The 18328-nt window shown below is 38.4% G+C and overlaps 1 protein-coding gene across 1 annotated transcript; it reads right to left on the bottom strand.

The window, feature by feature from the left end:
• Positions 1-6485: 6485 nt before the first annotated feature.
• On the bottom strand, positions 6486-7309 carry LOC129781787 (protein D3-like). The gene is made up of 2 exons (XM_055789366.1): positions 6774-7309; positions 6486-6709 (listed from the first exon to the last, which is right to left on the bottom strand). Exons 1-2 carry the CDS (start codon positions 7307-7309, stop codon positions 6556-6558), a joined length of 690 nt encoding a protein of 229 aa, XP_055645341.1. The 3' UTR covers positions 6486-6555.
• Positions 7310-18328: the final 11019 nt, after the last annotated feature.

The raw sequence follows: 18328 nt of genomic DNA, 5'->3' as shown, positions 1-18328 counted from the left end.
GATTTTTTTGTTTTTGTGCAACTTCCTTTTTGGGTTCTGGCCGCCTAAATTTTTTTTCTGTAAGCGTGCCCGTGGTGGCAATGCAAAAGAAATCGAGTTTCATACATAATGGCATCAAATATACTTTCACATGAATAAAGGATTTCATTGATATCCAAAACCGTTTCTGTTTTGACGTGGGACTACGTCTAACCGGAATATACGGGGGGTAAAATGAAAACCTAAACACAGAACATGCAGGAAAAAATGCAAGATTTCGAATGCTTATAACTCGAACATTTCTTACTGGATCGGAGAGATGTTTGCATCAATTGATTGGGAATATTTCTACGCATCTATCGCAATTAATATAATGTTATGTTTCATTAGATAAACAATTGATTAACTGTGACATGCTGAGCGTTATCTAAACGCCCTAACTGCCTTGTTGTGATTGGCCCGATTTACGGTTTCCCCAACACGACCATCAAAACCAAGCAGACTTGTGGAAATCGGCATTGAAAATACATGCAAGTAGGGCGAGCTTTTGTTCGGTGTGTTCCCTAACAGAGATTTCAAAACTAATGTGCCTGGAGAAATTGGCATTGCAAATTCATGCAGGTCGGAGGTATTTTTGTTCTATAGAAGTTGAAGTTGTTGGTTCATGCAAGTCGGGGGTATTTCTGCACCCGCAGTTTTGTTTTGCATAGCGGGTACGGGTACAACGTTTTTGCTCGGTTATTCAAGATTGCATTGAAGGATATGCCTTCATATGTTCAGCTCACAGAATTTCTAAGCACACCATTTGATGATTAGGCAAAATGTTGATAACCATTTGCTGCGATAACGCCTATTGATTAAACAATATGCGTTTAAGGTACATGTTCGAAACTGAGTGCCTAAAGTTCATCAAATCAAGCAAATTCGCAGTTCGAGAAGTACATACACTTGAGAGATGCAAACTTTAGGGGTAGAAGTAAAATAAATAATCGTTTGATAATTCTTCCGTTCACATATTTTGTCCTATCCATCATACCAAATGTAAAAGGACTGTCATTATATTTACTTGAAACGAAGAACATAATCTATCACAATGCATGAATCGACCTTACATAGCCTTTGTACAATAATTTTACTCACATTTAATTGAATTGGGAAATTGTTTCATTCAATCAAAAATTTAATCAATACAAACAAATGATTGCTAAGCTAAGATAGTCCCACGTCAACCTTGCGGTTATATCATAGATATAACCCACCCTTCTTCTTCTTCAATGGCACTAACGTTCCTAGAGGAACTTCGCCGTCTCAACGTAGTATTACTTGCGTCATTTTTATTAGTACTTAGTTGAGATTTCTATGCCAAATAACAAGCCTTGAATGCATTCTGAGTGACAAGCTCTAGAATACGCGTGATCACAGTGCAAGTCGGAGGAAATTTCTTTGACGAAAAATTCCCCCGACCAGAACGGGAATCGAACCCGAACACCCGACATGTTAGTTATGACGCTAACCACTCGGCCACGGGAGCATATAACCCACCCATTTTTATTTAAAAAAAACTATGGATGGGATATACCTACGGCGTTTATGGCTTAGTAATCAATCGTATTCCTTCAATTAGCAATAATCCCACCTCAGATGTTCCTCATTGGGTACGATATCGCCGCTGTGCAGAGCTATCTTTTGTGTATTGATTAAATTATTGATCAAACTAGTGAATGAATAAAACTATTTATGAATTCAATTGCAAATAAATCCCAAATTAAGTCAATTCACGCATTATGGTAGTCCAATGTAGTTCCAATGCAGTCTTGAATAATCGAGCCAAAGCGTTGCATTTGTACCCGCTTTTGTAGACCGTGATAGCAAAACGAATTCCAGAGTGTAAAAATGCTTAGGGCTATGAAAGAATTTCCGACTTGTATTGGGAAAACACATTCCAGTTTACAAAAATGCAAGAATGCAGATGGAAACATTCCGATTTCCAGAAACGCAAGCGAGTACAAAATAACCCGCAACCTGCATCTATTTTGCAATGCCGATTTCCCCCAGGCTTCATGATTTTGATGTCTATGTTAGGGAAACATTCCGATTCCCAGAAACGCAAAAGAGTATGAAAGTACCCGCAGCTTGCATCCATTTTGCAATGCCGTTTTCCCCAGGCTTCATGATTTTAAAGTGTGTGTGTGTGTGTGTGTGTTAGAGAAACATTCCAATTTGCAGAAACGCAAACGAGTACAAAAGCACTCACTACTTGCATCTAATTTGCTATGCTAATTTCTCCTGGATCCATGGTTTGAAGTCTGGGTTAGGGAAACATTCAGATTCTTCCAAAAACGCAAGCGAGTACAAATGTACCCGCAGCTTGCATCTGTTTTGCAATGCCAATTTCCCCCAGGCTCCATGTTTTTGAAATCTGTGTTAGGGAAACATTCCAATTTGCAGAAACGTAAACGAGTACAAAAGCACCCACTACTTGCATCTAATTCGCTATGCCAATTTCCCCTGGATCCATGGTTTTAATGTCTGTGTTAGGGGTGTTAGGGAAACATTCCGATTTCCAAGAACGTAAGCGAGTACAAAAGTACCCGCAGCTTGCATCTCTTTTGCAATGGCGATTTCCCCATTGCGCAATCAAAACTGAGTGGATTTCAGAACGGCACTCGCTGATATACCGAATGGTGTGATTTCAATAGCCTGTTTTGAAAGCAATTTTAGGGCTATTGGAACAAGTGTTTGGATCAAAAAATAACAATCATTTAACGCGTAGACAGTTTTATCTTTCGAATGAAGTGTTTATCATACAATTTCGTTCAGTTGGTTAGGAGCTATTAACGCTCAAAATCTCGTTCTCCGGCGTAACGCTTTCGTTTTCGAAACTTACACCTCAGTATAGAAATGAAAGACGTAGTCCTACGTCAAAAACTTTTGTAGCGCTCTTATTGAAGAGCCCGATATTTAAAATGAAAATACTTTCACAGATAGATCTAAGCCAAATTACCACCAGAGGATGCCTTAAAACAGTAACAACAGATCAGCACAACAACACAACACCGAGAAACCCAGAACTCAGCTGATGTTAGTGCATCCACGGAATTCGTAACAAATCCATCAGGTGGTTCAACCCCGAATGCGGTTTCGTTCCCGTTTGCCATCAAACCTACCCTACCTCTTATGAGTGGCAGTCCGATGATACACGCCATTTGAAGTATCTCAATCGCGCAGAAGGTTAAATTTGTCGTGTCATCGTGCAAATGCAATTCGACACGGTTGCACCGTTGCACATGCAAATTGTTGTTTCTGGAGCGGACGTTTGCTGCAACTGCTAATCGACTTTTGATAATCAACCTTGCGCTTATTTCGTTTTAGGAATGCGTTTCATTGTTTTGAATAAATACAATTGGGTTGTGGAAAAGTTCTCGCTGTTTTTTTGCGAAAATTATGGCTTCACGTTAATCACATACTATTGTATGTGTCCATCATTCGCCGCAATGTTTTCCCTTTTTTCCGATAGCATTTGAATTTACCGGCGTGAAAACGACTTTGTATCATTTACCCAAATGACATCCACCGAATTCCATTAGCTCAAATGTAAAAAAAAGAAATGATTCTGACTTTTATAAAACCTTCTCAAACAGCGACATTATAGAAAGAAAAAATCTATATATATACAGGGTTTTCCATTTCGGGCTTCCGAAAGTATACAGCCCTGCGCTGACAACCGTTTGACATAGCTGTCAACCAACCGTTAGTTGAATGTCTGCCATTTTACAATATGGATCGTTTTAGCATCGCACAACGTGTTAATTTTGTTAAATTATACTATAAAAATGATGAAAAACCGGCAAATGTTCAATCGCACACAATCGCATTAGCGATTTCAATCGCACACAATCGCTAATGTAGTGCGTAAATTCGAACAAACTGGATCCGTAGCGGATATTGTGAAACCTGTGCATCATCGTTATGTGCGTTCGGCCGAAAATATTGCTGCTGTTGCTGCCAGTGTGGAGGATGACCCGAATGTTTCGATTCCACGGCGTGCTCAGCAATTGGGCTTGTCAAACACATCATTGTGGCGAATTTTGCATTTGGACTTGCACCTACATCCATATAAAGTCCAACTGGTACAAAAATTAGAGCGTGGTGACCATGGAATGCGTCGGGCATACGTCGATTGGGTGAACGAACAACAGCAGCAAAATGCTGAATTTTCGCATCAAATTTTCTTCAGCGATGAGGCACATTTCGAGCTCGGTGGCTATGTGAACACCCAAAATTTCCGTATATGGGGCTCAGAAAATCCACACGTGATTGTTGAGAGGCCATTGTATCCGCCAAAAGTCACTGTTTGGTGCGCATTATGGTCTGGTGGAGTCATCGGGACGTATTTCTTTGAAAATGAGGACGGCGAGACGGTAACTGTGAATGGTGAGCGCTATGGCCGCATGTTAACCGATTTTTTTTGCCAAAAATTGAAGATATGGATACGGATGACATGTGGTTTCAGCAGGACGGCGCCACGTGCCACACAACACGACCGAACATGGCCATATTGCGAACGAAATTTGATTTGACACAAATTAAACACAAATTTCTACATTACTCGGGAATTAATCTAGCAAATGAAACCAAATTGGGCATATTGAGGTATTAGGTTGCAATAAATGTTTCTATGGTGGTTAGACACTCCACCCCCCCCCCCCCCCTCTTTAAGAGGGAGCTGCCATACAAATGAAACACAAATTTCTGCATTACTCGAGAATTATTCAAGCAAATGAAACCAAATTAGCTATATTGAGGTTTTAGGGTGCAATAAATGTTTCTATGGTGGGTAGAATCTCCACCCCCCTCTCGAAAGGGGGGCTCCCATACAAATTAAACACAAATTTCTACATTACTCGGGAATTATTCAAGCAAATGAAACAAAATTAGGCACATTGAGGTTTGAGGGTGCAATGAATGTTTCTATGATGGTTAGACTCTCCACCCTCCTCTCTAAGGGGTGCTGCCATTCAAATGAAACACAAATTTCTGCATTACTCGAGAATTAATCAAGCAAATGAAACCAAATTTTGCATGTGAAGGTTTTGGCTGCGTTTTATCAAGAATTTCTGGGCAAACCTGAAGCAGTTTTGTCGCGAAAACTAGTTAAAATCGAGATGACTTCATCGTCACGCAACGTCAGCATAGCTACCCGTAAACATCATCCCAGACGAAGTGCAGAAGTTCATAAATTAGCCACCCAGCGGACAGGCGGGCGATCAAGCTGTAAGCATTGGCCAGATGGATTATCGGGAACGGAACTTTCCCAGGAAATCGATAGCATGATTTCATCATGCTATTTCACAGCGACGCATTGCAGAATTGATATAAATAGAACAGGGCCATAATTGTAAGAGTCAGTTTCGTTTTAGTTTCAGTTTCGATTTAATCTAGTTTTATGTTAATTATAGGTAAAAGTGGAGCATAGCTCCAAGTGAAATAATTTTGTTTCTTTTAACCAAAGGAGAGAAAATCACTAGACTTTTAATATAATATAATATAATTACCTTCCATGGGAAATTTATCAAACTCAATTATTTGTTTTAGTTTTTTTTATCACCATCCGAAAAAAGTCCATTTTTTTATGCAAACGTTAATCTCTCGAATGGCCTACGAGCAAGAACGGTGTAACGAACAAAGACAACTATTTTGAAGCTCTTCAAAAGACGTGGAACGAAATCATCCCGCAGCATCTCCAGAACCTAACTAACAGTATGCCAAAACATCCTCAACTAGTCATCGAAGCAAATGGAGGCCATATCAACTACTGAAGCCATCAATTTCCACATTTGATTTTTTTTTATTATTTACCCATTGAATGTGAGCTTAACAATTTTAAACCATTCATCAGAAAAACCTCTGTCTAACATTTGTTATGAATTGAATTGAACAGAGAGAACATGAGAACATAAGAAACTTTGTAGAAACAATCATCAAAACACAAACAATTGTTGCTCTTGCTTTCAAGTGGTCAAACCACCTAAAAAGTATTCTCGACGAATTAGTTGAGCATAATTAAACTTTGCTTAAACACGATTTTGCTCAAATACGCTATGAACCTCAAAAACAATATTTGATTGTTAATATAATCGAATTATGTCGTAATTGAATTTATTTCCGCTGAAATTTTGATAAACTTGAGAATTTTGACATAATTTTGTCAAGTTTTCTAAGGTCAATTGTTATTCTAATGTTTTAAACGACACTTTCTCTACAATGCAAAAAAAACACATATACTTTCACACGCATGCATAATCCAGAAAGTGTTCTGTTATTGACAAGTTATATATCGAGCCAATGTGATGATACCAAAGTGTTGATTCTCGCCATTCTCGTTGAGTTTATTTGGAAATCAGTTGTAAGCGTGTCATCTACGGTTATTTTGAGCAAACAACAACAAAACAACTCTAAGCAAACTTCCCTTTTCATCTCAGTTTGACACTATTCCATTCTGTATTTTATTTGATAATAATTAAAACTATTCAACATTTTTTTCTAACTAATCAACACTACGATGTAATTTGCTTTCTAGAATCCATTTTGGAACTGTCCCAGCTGACGGTACAATTTGGGTACGTAGTCGTCGAATTGGGCCTGGAAGAAGTTCCCAGCTACTGGAATTCCAAGTTCATACTTCTCGGAGAATTTTTGAATAGAAAACTTGCCACGACCTTGGGAGCTTCTGAAAAGTGTCGAGAATATTATCACCCATGTCCGCACATTCCCTTCGACAAGACAACTTTTACCGGTTCGAAAGTCGCGATTCTCCGCAATTGAGCCGCCCATTTTGTTGGTACACCAGAAAAACATACCGATGCAGTCCGGTTTTCTTCGGTGGAGCCGCTCCGATGTACTCGGACAGCACGTCGCCCTGCTCCACCTCGTTTCCGGGGATGTTAACCACCAGCCAGTGGTGCCACTCGCGAAACTTCGGCGTAGTACGACTCGGTGCATCCGGGTCCGTCATGCACAGGGTGTAATAGGTCTTCGGCTCCACCGGCCATTGTACCACCGGAATGTCCTTGACCTGTTTCGGCATCAGGATGTTGCCGAGATTAACCTTCTGTTCGCCGGGGTAGATCACCTGGACCAGCGAAACCGGTGGAACCGGAATCACATCCGGAACAATCTTGTGACTCTTGAAGTCTCGAACGAGTTCCGCCGACATTCGAGTGCACAAGCAGCAGTACTGGGGGTAACTAACGGACAAATTTCGTGCAATTCGAAACACTAGCAGCGCCCTATTTGTGAATCGTCTCGGAGGCGAGCGGAAGGTTTCCATGCGACGGCCCCAAAATTGATATTACGATACAAGCGAACTAGATTGAAACACGATTCACAATACCACCTCCCTGCCTCTTGAGAGAGATAGAAACGAAGGGGAAAGGGACTACAATTGCTTTTTATGCATTATGTTTTTACTTGTGCTCGGTGATTTTTATGCTTTAGTGGTGCCAAAATAGGCGAGTTGCATCGTTTTGGAGAGCACTTTACCATCGAGTGGATTATGGTTTGTATGTATGGTTTTTCCTGAGGTAGAATCGGGTCAGTCCAGGATATTGGGTGAATAGAATCGTCATGTTGTTTCCACGAGGGGAGCATAACAGGATCATCGCAATGTGACTGGTATTTTGAACTATCCAGCGAATGGTTGTGCTTTGAAACGAGCTCAGCAGTGTGGAATCTTACACCGTACGTCTTTATGTCAGATAGGTAAAGAAATGTTTGCATGCATGCCACAGAGATGGAAATCTACATCTTGTACGACCTAATATTTCAAATGTGATTGGCGGGATGTGTAATGTACTATAGCAAGCATGTATCTCTTGTAGGCTGACCAAATAGTTCAGGAATAAGAACGGGACACGTAAACCTAAAAAATAAACAAAAAAACGATTTTTTGATGAATTTTATTTACTAAATTAAACCAATCAATCAGCCATTTTTTGATGTACTTGCTTTGCTCTCTACAACGAAGGAACATTTATATGCGGAAGAGACTTTGCGAAGAAGATTATGATTTTTGGATATTTTATCATAAAATTTGTCACATTCCATAAAGTTATGATCAACAATTATTAAAGCGTTTATGGCATGACTTTTCTGTTGTCCAAATATCGATCATCGTAGGAAATTCCTTTTTTTTCTTTTTTTTAAACCAATGGGATACTATCAGGCGAACACAAAATGTTTTCAGTATGGTTCACGTATTCCTTATATTTTAGAAATTTCTTTCTCTTTTCTGAAAATATTTGCGCATAATGATTTGCAACTTGTACGGTTTATTTGTTCCTTCTTTTTATTCCATTCATTATAATTCCTATAGTCTATATGAGCAGAAAGTTTTTTTAAACCAATGCCGCTTCGAATCTCTGGCGATTTAGGAATGAATGTTCATGTAATACCGTTATGTTTTTCCTAGACCAGTCTTCCTTTCTCCAATGTACTCCAACGCATTTGAAAATTTCCCACAGTTTTAAGAAATTTGTCCTCCAGTATTTCACCTGAATCAACTAGTACAGGGTTTCTCAAAGTGGTCGATATTGATACCTTGGGGTCGATATTGATTTCCAAGGGGTCGACACAAACGGAAATTGATTTTGGGGGTCGACGAGGTCTAAAAATCGACCCCTATTAATTAACACAAGTTCTTATTTGAAACTTTCATGATACTGTATAAGTTGTATTACGTGAAGCAACTTGTTAAAATAATGACTAATATTTTAGTAGAACGAATGAAGTCATGATCAAATTTAAGTCCAAACAAACATCGCAAGTTTATTTGCGTTCTGAAATTCGTTGGAGCTCGTAAGAATATCTAAAACATCTAGTGCTTACACTCACAAAAATGCGTAGTAAAATAAGCTACAAAATCTTCAGTATTTCTAACCTTTTGGTACGTACGAGGTGGGTTCAAAAAGTATCGCGACTTTCGAATTTACGCGGGTTACGTTCGGGCTTCCGGCATGCTTTGTGTCGTTTACATCTTTTCGACCCTCCGAGAACATTGTTTCGAACTCCGATAAACGTTGTTTCATTCCAAGATAAGTTCACCAGATGTCACAAACCACATTCGGAATGTGTTCCCGCATTTGAGATTGTTTTTCGGACAAAATTTGATACAGATTCTTTGATCCATGTTTGCAAAACATCAAAGACAAAACACGTGTAAGAAAAGCAGTTGTCAAAAATTGACTGAACATTCAAAATAGCCGTACTTGTCAGCATAAGTGAGAGACATGAGTACCAGCATAATACCACAAAAAATTTAAAATCGAATATACGTAACCTGCGTAAATTCGAAAGTCGCGATACTTTTTGAACAGACCTTGTAAAGGGTGTGTCACATCAAATTGCATCAGGGAAAAAACGCTGTAGAAATTCGCCCAGTAGACCGATCCTTTTGAAAATTTTAGACAGTAAAATAAAAACTATTAAACAACTTTCGGCATTTTCCTTTTATTCATACTTCGAGCCCAAGCCCGTATGCTCGCACCTTCCTCTTTACCCCGTCCATAAAGTTCTGTACAACGTCCGGTTGTAGTTTTTTTTGAACAGAAATCTATTTTCTCTTGAAGTCCGCCTCCGATTTGACAACTTTTGGGTTCTTCCGGAGGGCCTGCTTCATAATCGCCCAATATTTCTCTATTGGGCGAAGCTCCGGCGCGTTGGGCGGGTTCATTTCCTTTGGTTTCGTCGTCCATTACCAGGCAATGCGGCTTCGTCAGCATTTCGGTGTACAGCTTCCGGGCTCGCGTCTTCCCCACCATGTTTTGCCTTTCGTCGCGGTTAGGAGCCTTCTGAACCTTGTAAGTACGCAGGCCCTCCCGCTGCTTGGTCCGCTGGACGAATGAACTTGACAAATTCAGCTTATTGGCGACATCCCGGACCGAACTTCTCGGATCACGTCTAAACTGCTTAACTACGCGCTTGTGATCTTTTTCACTGACGGAGCATCCATTTTTGCCGTTCTTCACCTTCCGGTCGATGGTTAGGTTCTCGAAGTATCGTTTTAGTACTCTGCTGACCGTGGATTGGACGATTCCCAGCATCTTACCGATGTCCCGATGTGACAACTCCGGATTCTCGAAATGAGTGCGCAGGATTAATTCACGACGCTCTTTTTCGTTCGACGACATTTTTCCAAATTTACGAAAAATTGACAGTGAAGCATGGCCAACGTGATCTATACACTCTTATCTGATTATAAGCGAAAGCTGAAGATATAATTCCTAAAAATTAAATTTCTACAGCGTTTTTCCCGTGATGCAATTTGATGTGACACACCCTTTACTTTCTACTAAAAATGACTTTGAGCAATGACATCGCTCAGAGACGAAATGACGGGGTGTTATTACAGACCAACAGATCTTCTCTCCAGTTGGGTGAGTCTGCATTACCTGGCATCGGACCTCTGTTGTCTGATATATTAAAGATGAACAAAGAAACCGTTCGAACGCGGAGATTTAATGCTTCAACTCACCAATATTGAACCGGATTTAGATAGATTGGTAGAAAGTCACAGGTTCAGTCACCACATCAATTTGATACAAGGTGCGGGTACTTTTGTACCCGCATGTATCTTTACACTCGGGAATTTGTGCAGACTTCAAAAGCGGTATGAACACAATGCTTTGGCTCTGTTATTCGAAGGAATCCCTTGATGTCTTCAGCTTACTGAACTTCTACGTATACCGTTTGGAAAAAAATGTTGATAACAATTCGCTGCGATAACGTCTATAACGTCTATTGAACAATATGCGTTCAACTGACATGTCAAGATTAAAACTGAGTGCCTGAATAAATCAAGCAAGTTTGCGGTTCGAGAAGTACATACACTTAGGAGATGCAATGAATTCAGAGGGAAATGTAAAATACATCGATCATTTAACCATTCTGGCGTTCACATATTTTGGAAGTCCACGAGAAAAAATGAAATGAACAAGGCGACATGCCATACGATTAGCAACGAAGAAAGTAATCTATCACAATGCATGAATTGACCTGAATTGGGATTTGTTCGCGTTTGAATCCGGAAATTGTTTCATTCAGTCACTGGTTTAATCAATAATTACATTGAAATACACTCAAATGACTACCAAGAACATATTTTCGAGAACTTTCGAGAACATATTTTTATCTTTACTTTGCAATTTTAGGGTTAGAGTTCAAAAATTAGTTACCTACTTCATTTGTAAGTAATTTGTGCTAAAATTATTAATTACACTTGTAATTAACTGAAGTTTATGCATATATTTATTTTGTTGAATTTTAATGAGAAAAAAATAGAAGGGTCTGAGCCTAGGGGCACGGACGGAAGTTTGACGTAGGACTGTGATGGTTCAGAACACTTGGTTATTTCAAATGAAATTCTTTTCATTGTTCAGAAATCTATTAGTTTAACTCTTTTGAAACTGTAAAAAGTAACCTTGAAAAGGGCCGTTTGTTGTATGTACTCATAACCTTCAAACGGTTTGTAACGAACAAAACAATGAAAGACAATAAGCTTCTGGCAATAAGTTCAACTGTCTAACTGAAAATGATTAATGAATATCAGTGGAACACATAACAGGGTGGAATGGTAGACGACGTATATGTGAATCGGTAAACAAAAAAATATATCGTCATTGATTACATTGAATATGAAATTTATGTCGAAGAAACGAAAAAACAAGTTGAAAATACTCGCGATTTCGTGATATTTTGAGGTAAAATACACATGAAGTTGCTTTATTTTTAATGGATAGGTATGGTATTGTGATTTCTTTCCATTGTCTTATTTTTATTATTAGGCATCGGGAGCAGTAGCTTTTTCGGTGAAATAATGTTCGTTTGCAGACTATCACAATCAAGTCGAATTGGTTCTACTGCTCAATCTGTCATAGAAGGAATTGAGTCATTGAGAATTTTGAATATGAGTCATGAGGAATATTAATATTTCATTTCGTTCCATTTTTGTGATGCGATGTAATGCCGATATCAATAAGTCTTCGCATGATAATCGCAGCCTCCTCCTAATAAATGAACGATCACTGTATGGATGACACTTTCCTAGTTGCTTTGCTGAAATCTTGCATGAAGTTTGAGTGATGCATGAAATCTTGCATCTGATTACTTTAACATCTTGCTAATTTGTTATACCAGGGGCAGACATACAGCTGTACTTGCGCTGTAAGAGTACAGCGTTGTACAGGTACTATCGTACCATGACAGACATACTTTGGTTGTACATTGTACCGTATGTCAAACTGACAATCAGAATTTTTCCAATTTTCACCACCTATTTCAATTAAAAAGGTACTGTGTGCAGCGTCATAGACTAACCGTCTATGGCGATGCGCACGGTACAACTGTAGCCATGTACAGCGGTAAAATAGGTCGGTACAGGTACAGCGATTGTACCGAGTTGCTTGCATGGTTCTAGCGCTTACATGGTGACAGACATACAATTTTCGAAGTACAACGCTAGTACAGTTGTATGTCTGTCATAAGTATTAGATAGAACGAATTATTGCATGCAATTTTGTGTTACATACAACATTCATGGAAACGAAGTTGGAAGAAAGAATGCATAATACATGATTTACCTTCGCATCCGCTCGCAAAACATGCCTCTTCTATTTGTTAAATTGCTCACTTGTTTTATTATTTTCACTGTTGATGTTTCAGGCGAAAAAAATCTGGGTAAATTTGCCGTCTAACATACCGTTATAACATATATCGTGAGAACGATTCTGCGTAATATGCATTTGAAAACTCTTAATAAACGTTACATTTTTCGTAGAGTGACCCCACTATATAGAAATCAAAGACGTAGTCCTACGTCAATCATGAAAATTATTGACGTAGGACTGAAAAATGAAATCAGAAAACATGTCACGTTTTTATAAAATAGTTCTAACGTTGATAACTATTTTTGCTACCAACGGATATTGATGGTTTGCATACCAACCTAGTTGGAAATTCTCTGAGAATCCCTAATCCACATATGGTTTAAATTGCCAAATTGACAAAAATAGGAAGTATACCCATTTTCCCATACAATTATTCTTAGTGCTTTCTATACCGATGAACGAGTTGAGTCGCGAGGTATTATTTTTATATTCCTGTGCGAATAAAACGTGCTTAAATTGGTCATTCGAAATGCAAATGCAACGTTCGCTTGTAAGGACACTGTGGAAAGAGGAGATATTGCAAATTAGCCCCGCTTGTTTATAACTTTTTGGGTATAAATAAGTCATTCGCGATTTCGAATACTCCATTCTTTGTGTGGACACCGACTGGACAACATCGTTGCTGGACGGGCTGGACGGCGAGGGATCGAGTGCCTTTCTCAAGGCAAGAGGGCGGAGGTGGTAGCGCTGGAGTAGAATAGAGTAGAGTTTTCAAAGGGCCTTTCTCAAGGCTAGAGACGAATGAACTGCAAAAGTTTAAAGTCTCTATAATACAATACCTTCCTTCCTTCGAATACTCAGTCTAGCTCCAGGTAGCAAGCAGTCACCTAATGCTGATGTCACACACAACGGTTTTGCTCGATACGGAGTTCAATAGTAAAATCACTTTGGAGTACCGAAAAAAACTTGGAAACAATCGGTCAATGATTGTGACAAAAACGCCTTACGTCGAATTTTCACATTCCACGTGCTGAATCGGATCAAATTCTGAAGCGGTCCCAGATCTGTATACTGTAACCTTTGGAGAGTGTAAATATAGTACATTCGGTTCCCTTGGACTGACAGCCATTGAATACATAAATTTGTTTGTAACCCCACTTAGCTGGATGCTACCCTTCTTCACAAAGCCTTTTGCGACTGACATGATCGTGTCCATTTGATTCCTGAGTTAATATGATTCTGTAGAGACTGGAGTTCAAATTAATGCGAAGCAACTTCCTGTGGAAGTCACACGGGTTAACCACGTTCGAATTGTTTTAAGCCAAGTTTTTAGTTTTAAGAACCAATTCTGAGCGGGGAATGTCAAAATATCGACTGAAGCCCGATTGTTTTCATAAAAGACGTTGATAACGAAGCCCCAATGTTCATCCGACCACCCGACCAAAGCCGGAATGGTGAGCAAACGAATTAAATAAAATATCCATAGTCTTGCTTCAACAATGTTATCTTGTCTTTGACACTAGCCTCTATATTTTTGGAGAACACTTTGCACCCCACTAGTAAAATACTTCCTACTTTTTATGTCGAAGAATGTCAATAAATTCATCACAATTAACAGTAAATTTAGTGGCATATACATTACATCTTTCAACAAGACCAATCAAAGTTTAAAAAAGTACTAATCTTTGTACAACAGGGCATTACTATATTCTTTTTTCTTCATACTCAAAATACGGTACAAATTGATAGACGGGACAATCAAAAATGGTCGAAAAAACAGTACTGTCCCGTTAAAAACGGTACGTTTGGTCAGCCTCATCTTTTAGCATTAGAACAATACCCTGCCGAACAAGTAAACATCATGGCCCTGATTCTCGAATACACTTCACAGTGGAAACGAAATGAACGGCACGCCATTGAACTACGTTTTACGAGTTAGTGAAGTGTCGATGATAATGATGAGTTTTCAGGCAGAATGAGCACTTTTCAAATAAAAAATCATTAATGAAAATAAACTTCTTCTTATCAAACTTGTATTCAATGTGAGTGGAAAACTTTTTTTACTTCATGTGGTATAATAATCTCATACAAAAATTTAATCTGAAGATAATTTGATTTTATAATGATAAATTTAGTGGGAAACTAATCTCGCATCCAGATGTCGCCACTGTACTGTTGTCATCGCGAATGCGTTTCATACCGTTTCCACCGTGAAGTGTATTCGTAGTGTATTCGAGAATCAGGGCCCATATGTAGGAGAAGTGTGAGTGAGACGGACAGTAGGGTGCCAATGAATGTATGGGAAAAAATTGACCCTAAAATTTCAAAAAGTTACCCCATCAAAAATGTTCACCACCTCGAAAAAAAAACACCATATGCCAAACATAAGCTCAATCGGACTTAAGGAAAGGTGGCGCAAAGCGGTCACGGTTTGAGTTTTTTGAAAATCGAAAAAGGAAATCGGGGTTTCAAAATAATTTTTTTTTGTTTTTTTATGCCAAATGTCTTAAAATTGCATAAAACCTAGATCTAGTGTCATCTCGAATTTTTTGTCAAAAATTGACACTCTTGGAAAAGAGACGAAAAGTATGGTTTAGAGTGCCAATAAAAACAGTTATCTCGATTTTCCATTCGGAATTAATTTACTAGTTAAAACGTTAAAATTTGAGTTTTTTAAAAACCGAAAAATCACCAGAAATCGGGGTTTAAAAAAAATTGATGCCAAATATCTTAAAATTGCATGACGCGTCAAGATTTACAGCTATCTCAAAAAAATTTTTTGTCAAAAATCGATTTTTCAGACGGAAAAACGACCAAGCGCCAAAAAAAATTTTTTTTTTACTAAATTTCGAGATAACTGTAAATCCCGACGAGTAAGACAATTTAATAAGACATTTGACATAAAAAAAAATTGAAAACCTCAATTTCTTTCTCCCCCCTTGGGTGATTCTTCAATTTGCAAAAAACTCAAACCTTGACCGCTTTGTGCCACTCTCCCCTAAGTCCAATTTTGCTGATATTTGGCATAGGGTGTTTTTTTTCGAGGTGGTGAACATTTTTTTATGGGGTATCTTTTTGAAATTCGAGATGACCATTTTCATTGGCACCCTAACGGAAAGTTCCGAAATTTCAAAATCTGTGCTGTTATATGCAGGTAAGGCGGAGGACATAGTAAAGGCAATAGTTACATAACTCTAACATAATCTGTGCAAAAAGTCGAAGTCGGTTGAAAAATGTTCATAATATTTCATCTTTTATTGAGTAAAGAAAATGTCAACTTAGAAAACCAGACCCAGGCCCAGGTCGAAATCAAAAGCTCATACGGAAGTTCTTTATATGCAATGGTAACTTCGGAAGAACATTCGACAAGTTCATAGAATTTCGAACAAACAGAGACGGAAAATTAATACCCTGTTAGGATTGGTGCTAGAATTAGGATACCCTGTTAGGATTGGCGCTTTCAAACCATGTGGCATTTAGCTGAGAGGAACTTGCGCTGATTTTAATTGATGTTGATTTCAACAAAAGTTACTACCCCTTGATTCAATGCAGCAGCTCCTGTCGTTAAATTTCACTACTTGCAAAAGGTATTGGGATGCACTTACGTGAAGAGCAAACCACTCTGCTTGATATCGTACTAATTATGCTTCATCGATTTGGAAGTTTGCGGACTCAATATATAATATATACCCATCGATCGCTTGGTTATCCCACACACCAGCTAACGATTCCCCTGCATACCCAAAATGTTTCGTTTCCAGTTCGGGGTCCCTTCTTTTGTGTTTTTCATCCAAGTGAGATCCCTCATGATCATGATCATGAGGTAGTATTGAACCTGCTAATTTTGCTTCAAGATTCAATTTGTGAACAACACAAAGATGCCAGATATGATAACATGTCTTCATTTTGAAAAACAGTTGAATTGTTGTTTGATATTAAATTCATTAAAACATTTATTTTTATTTTTCTCAAAAAAATTCCAACCGAACAATATAGCAAATGAAACATTTTTCTCAGTGGCATTTCGTTACTTTTTCTACATTGTCTTATTCATTTTTTTCACTCAATAAACGGCAATTTTTATTTTCTTGTGCATGTATTCTCGTGAAAGCTTTATGGTAAGCCGAGGTCAACGGTATTGAGGATCTTTTTTTTCTTGTGAACATGGTAAATGGAAAGCACGTTTTTAGAACACATTACAATAAATATAAAAACCATATTGCAATTTTGATCTTTTTCAAAACTCTCAAACCTGTTGAAGGCTCGATGAAAAGATATTCTGCATCGGTTTTCATACCGTTGGGTGGAGTATGTTCGTGTATGATTGAATTACACGTAAGCATTGTTCATTTCATTCGTTGTCAAAGGTGAAAAGTGCGTTGTCAATGACTTGTGGCTGCAGTGTGTGCGAGAACAAGAATGAAAAATACATCAACCATCTTCAGCTATATAAAATCACACAAACCATCGGCCCTTTTAAGTTTCTACTAGAAAGAGAAATCGAAATTTTTCATGCACTCTAAAGTGACACCCGAAGTGATTGCCCATAATTTGGCAAGTTTCGTTCATTAAGCAGATTGTTTGCATAATGTCAGGCGTTTTTATTGCTTGGGTATGGGAAGCACAACAAAATATGTTGCCTGTTACACATTGCGTATTGCAGCTTGCTAGTTGCTTATTGTTCCAGTGTGCGAGCCGTCCTAATTTGACAATTTTCAATTTGGTTTTGCGCCGCTCAATGCAAATATTTAGTTTGGACATTACATCTGCACTCTATACAGAACAAACTATATATTTACTGTTTGTTTTGACGTGGGACTACGTCTAACCGGAGTATATGGGGGTGAAATGAAAACCTGAGCACAGAACATGCAGGAAAAAATGAAAGATTCCGAATGCTTATAACTCGAACATTTCTTGATAGATCGGAAAGATGTTTGCATCAATTGATAGGAAATATTTCACAATTAATAAAATGTTATTTTGCATGAGATAAACAGTTGAATAACTGTAATCGGTAATCGGTAATGAATTAGAGAGACTTTAAACTCTGAGAGTTCATTCGTCTCTTGCCCTTGAGGGCGGGAAATTTAATAGAAAGGAAAACTAAGAAAAAATTACTGCAAAATTCATTATTTTCGCTCGACCCAGTACTAGTAACCGCTATGGATGTATGTCGTGTTGCCGCACCCTACACGGCTCTGGGGCCAAAAACACAACCAAACAAATGGAGCAGGGAAAAAGCCCCTTTTAGTGTGCTTGAGGAGCTTGCCTCTAAAAAGGGCGTAAAAAACCTGCTCATCTTTTGCTGAAATTAGAAGAGAAAACAAACATAGTTTTATCAGTATAGGTAAATGTAGTAATTAAACATTAGATCTGTTCAAATAAACCTGTCTCCTTTAGGAAATCAATGGTCCTTTTTTCCTCGACGGCGTCGTCCGATAGTGATGTCCTTATGGTGTCTGCAACCTGAAACTTTATTCTAGAAGCATTAAATCATGCATGTGATTAATATGTGTTCCACCGTGAGTCTTACATTGCACGACTCACATAGTGTTGGTTCCGATCCACACATGATGAATTTGTGTGTTAAATATGTATGCCCGATACGTAAACGAGTCAGACATACTTGATTAGATCGGAGAATACTATCCTTCCAGGGAAGGGTAGTATTCTTGATCCTTCTT

Source organism: Toxorhynchites rutilus, chromosome 1 (genome assembly GCF_029784135.1).
Source record: "Toxorhynchites rutilus septentrionalis strain SRP chromosome 1, ASM2978413v1, whole genome shotgun sequence".
Classification (NCBI taxonomy): domain Eukaryota; kingdom Metazoa; phylum Arthropoda; class Insecta; order Diptera; family Culicidae; genus Toxorhynchites; species Toxorhynchites rutilus.
Note: the sequence above shows the minus strand (reverse complement) of the source record. Positions and strands in the feature narration are given on the sequence as shown.

Bases quoted from the DNA above. Each gene is read 5' to 3' on its own strand.
- LOC129781787 (XM_055789366.1), bottom strand. From the start codon at position 7,309: ATGGAAACCTTCCGCTCGCCTCCGAGACGATTCACAAATAGGGCGCTG. The intron at 6,710-6,773 runs GTAAAAGTTGTC...GACACTTTTCAG, and splicing joins GAATCGCGACTTTCGAACCG to AAGCTCCCAAGGTCGTGGCA.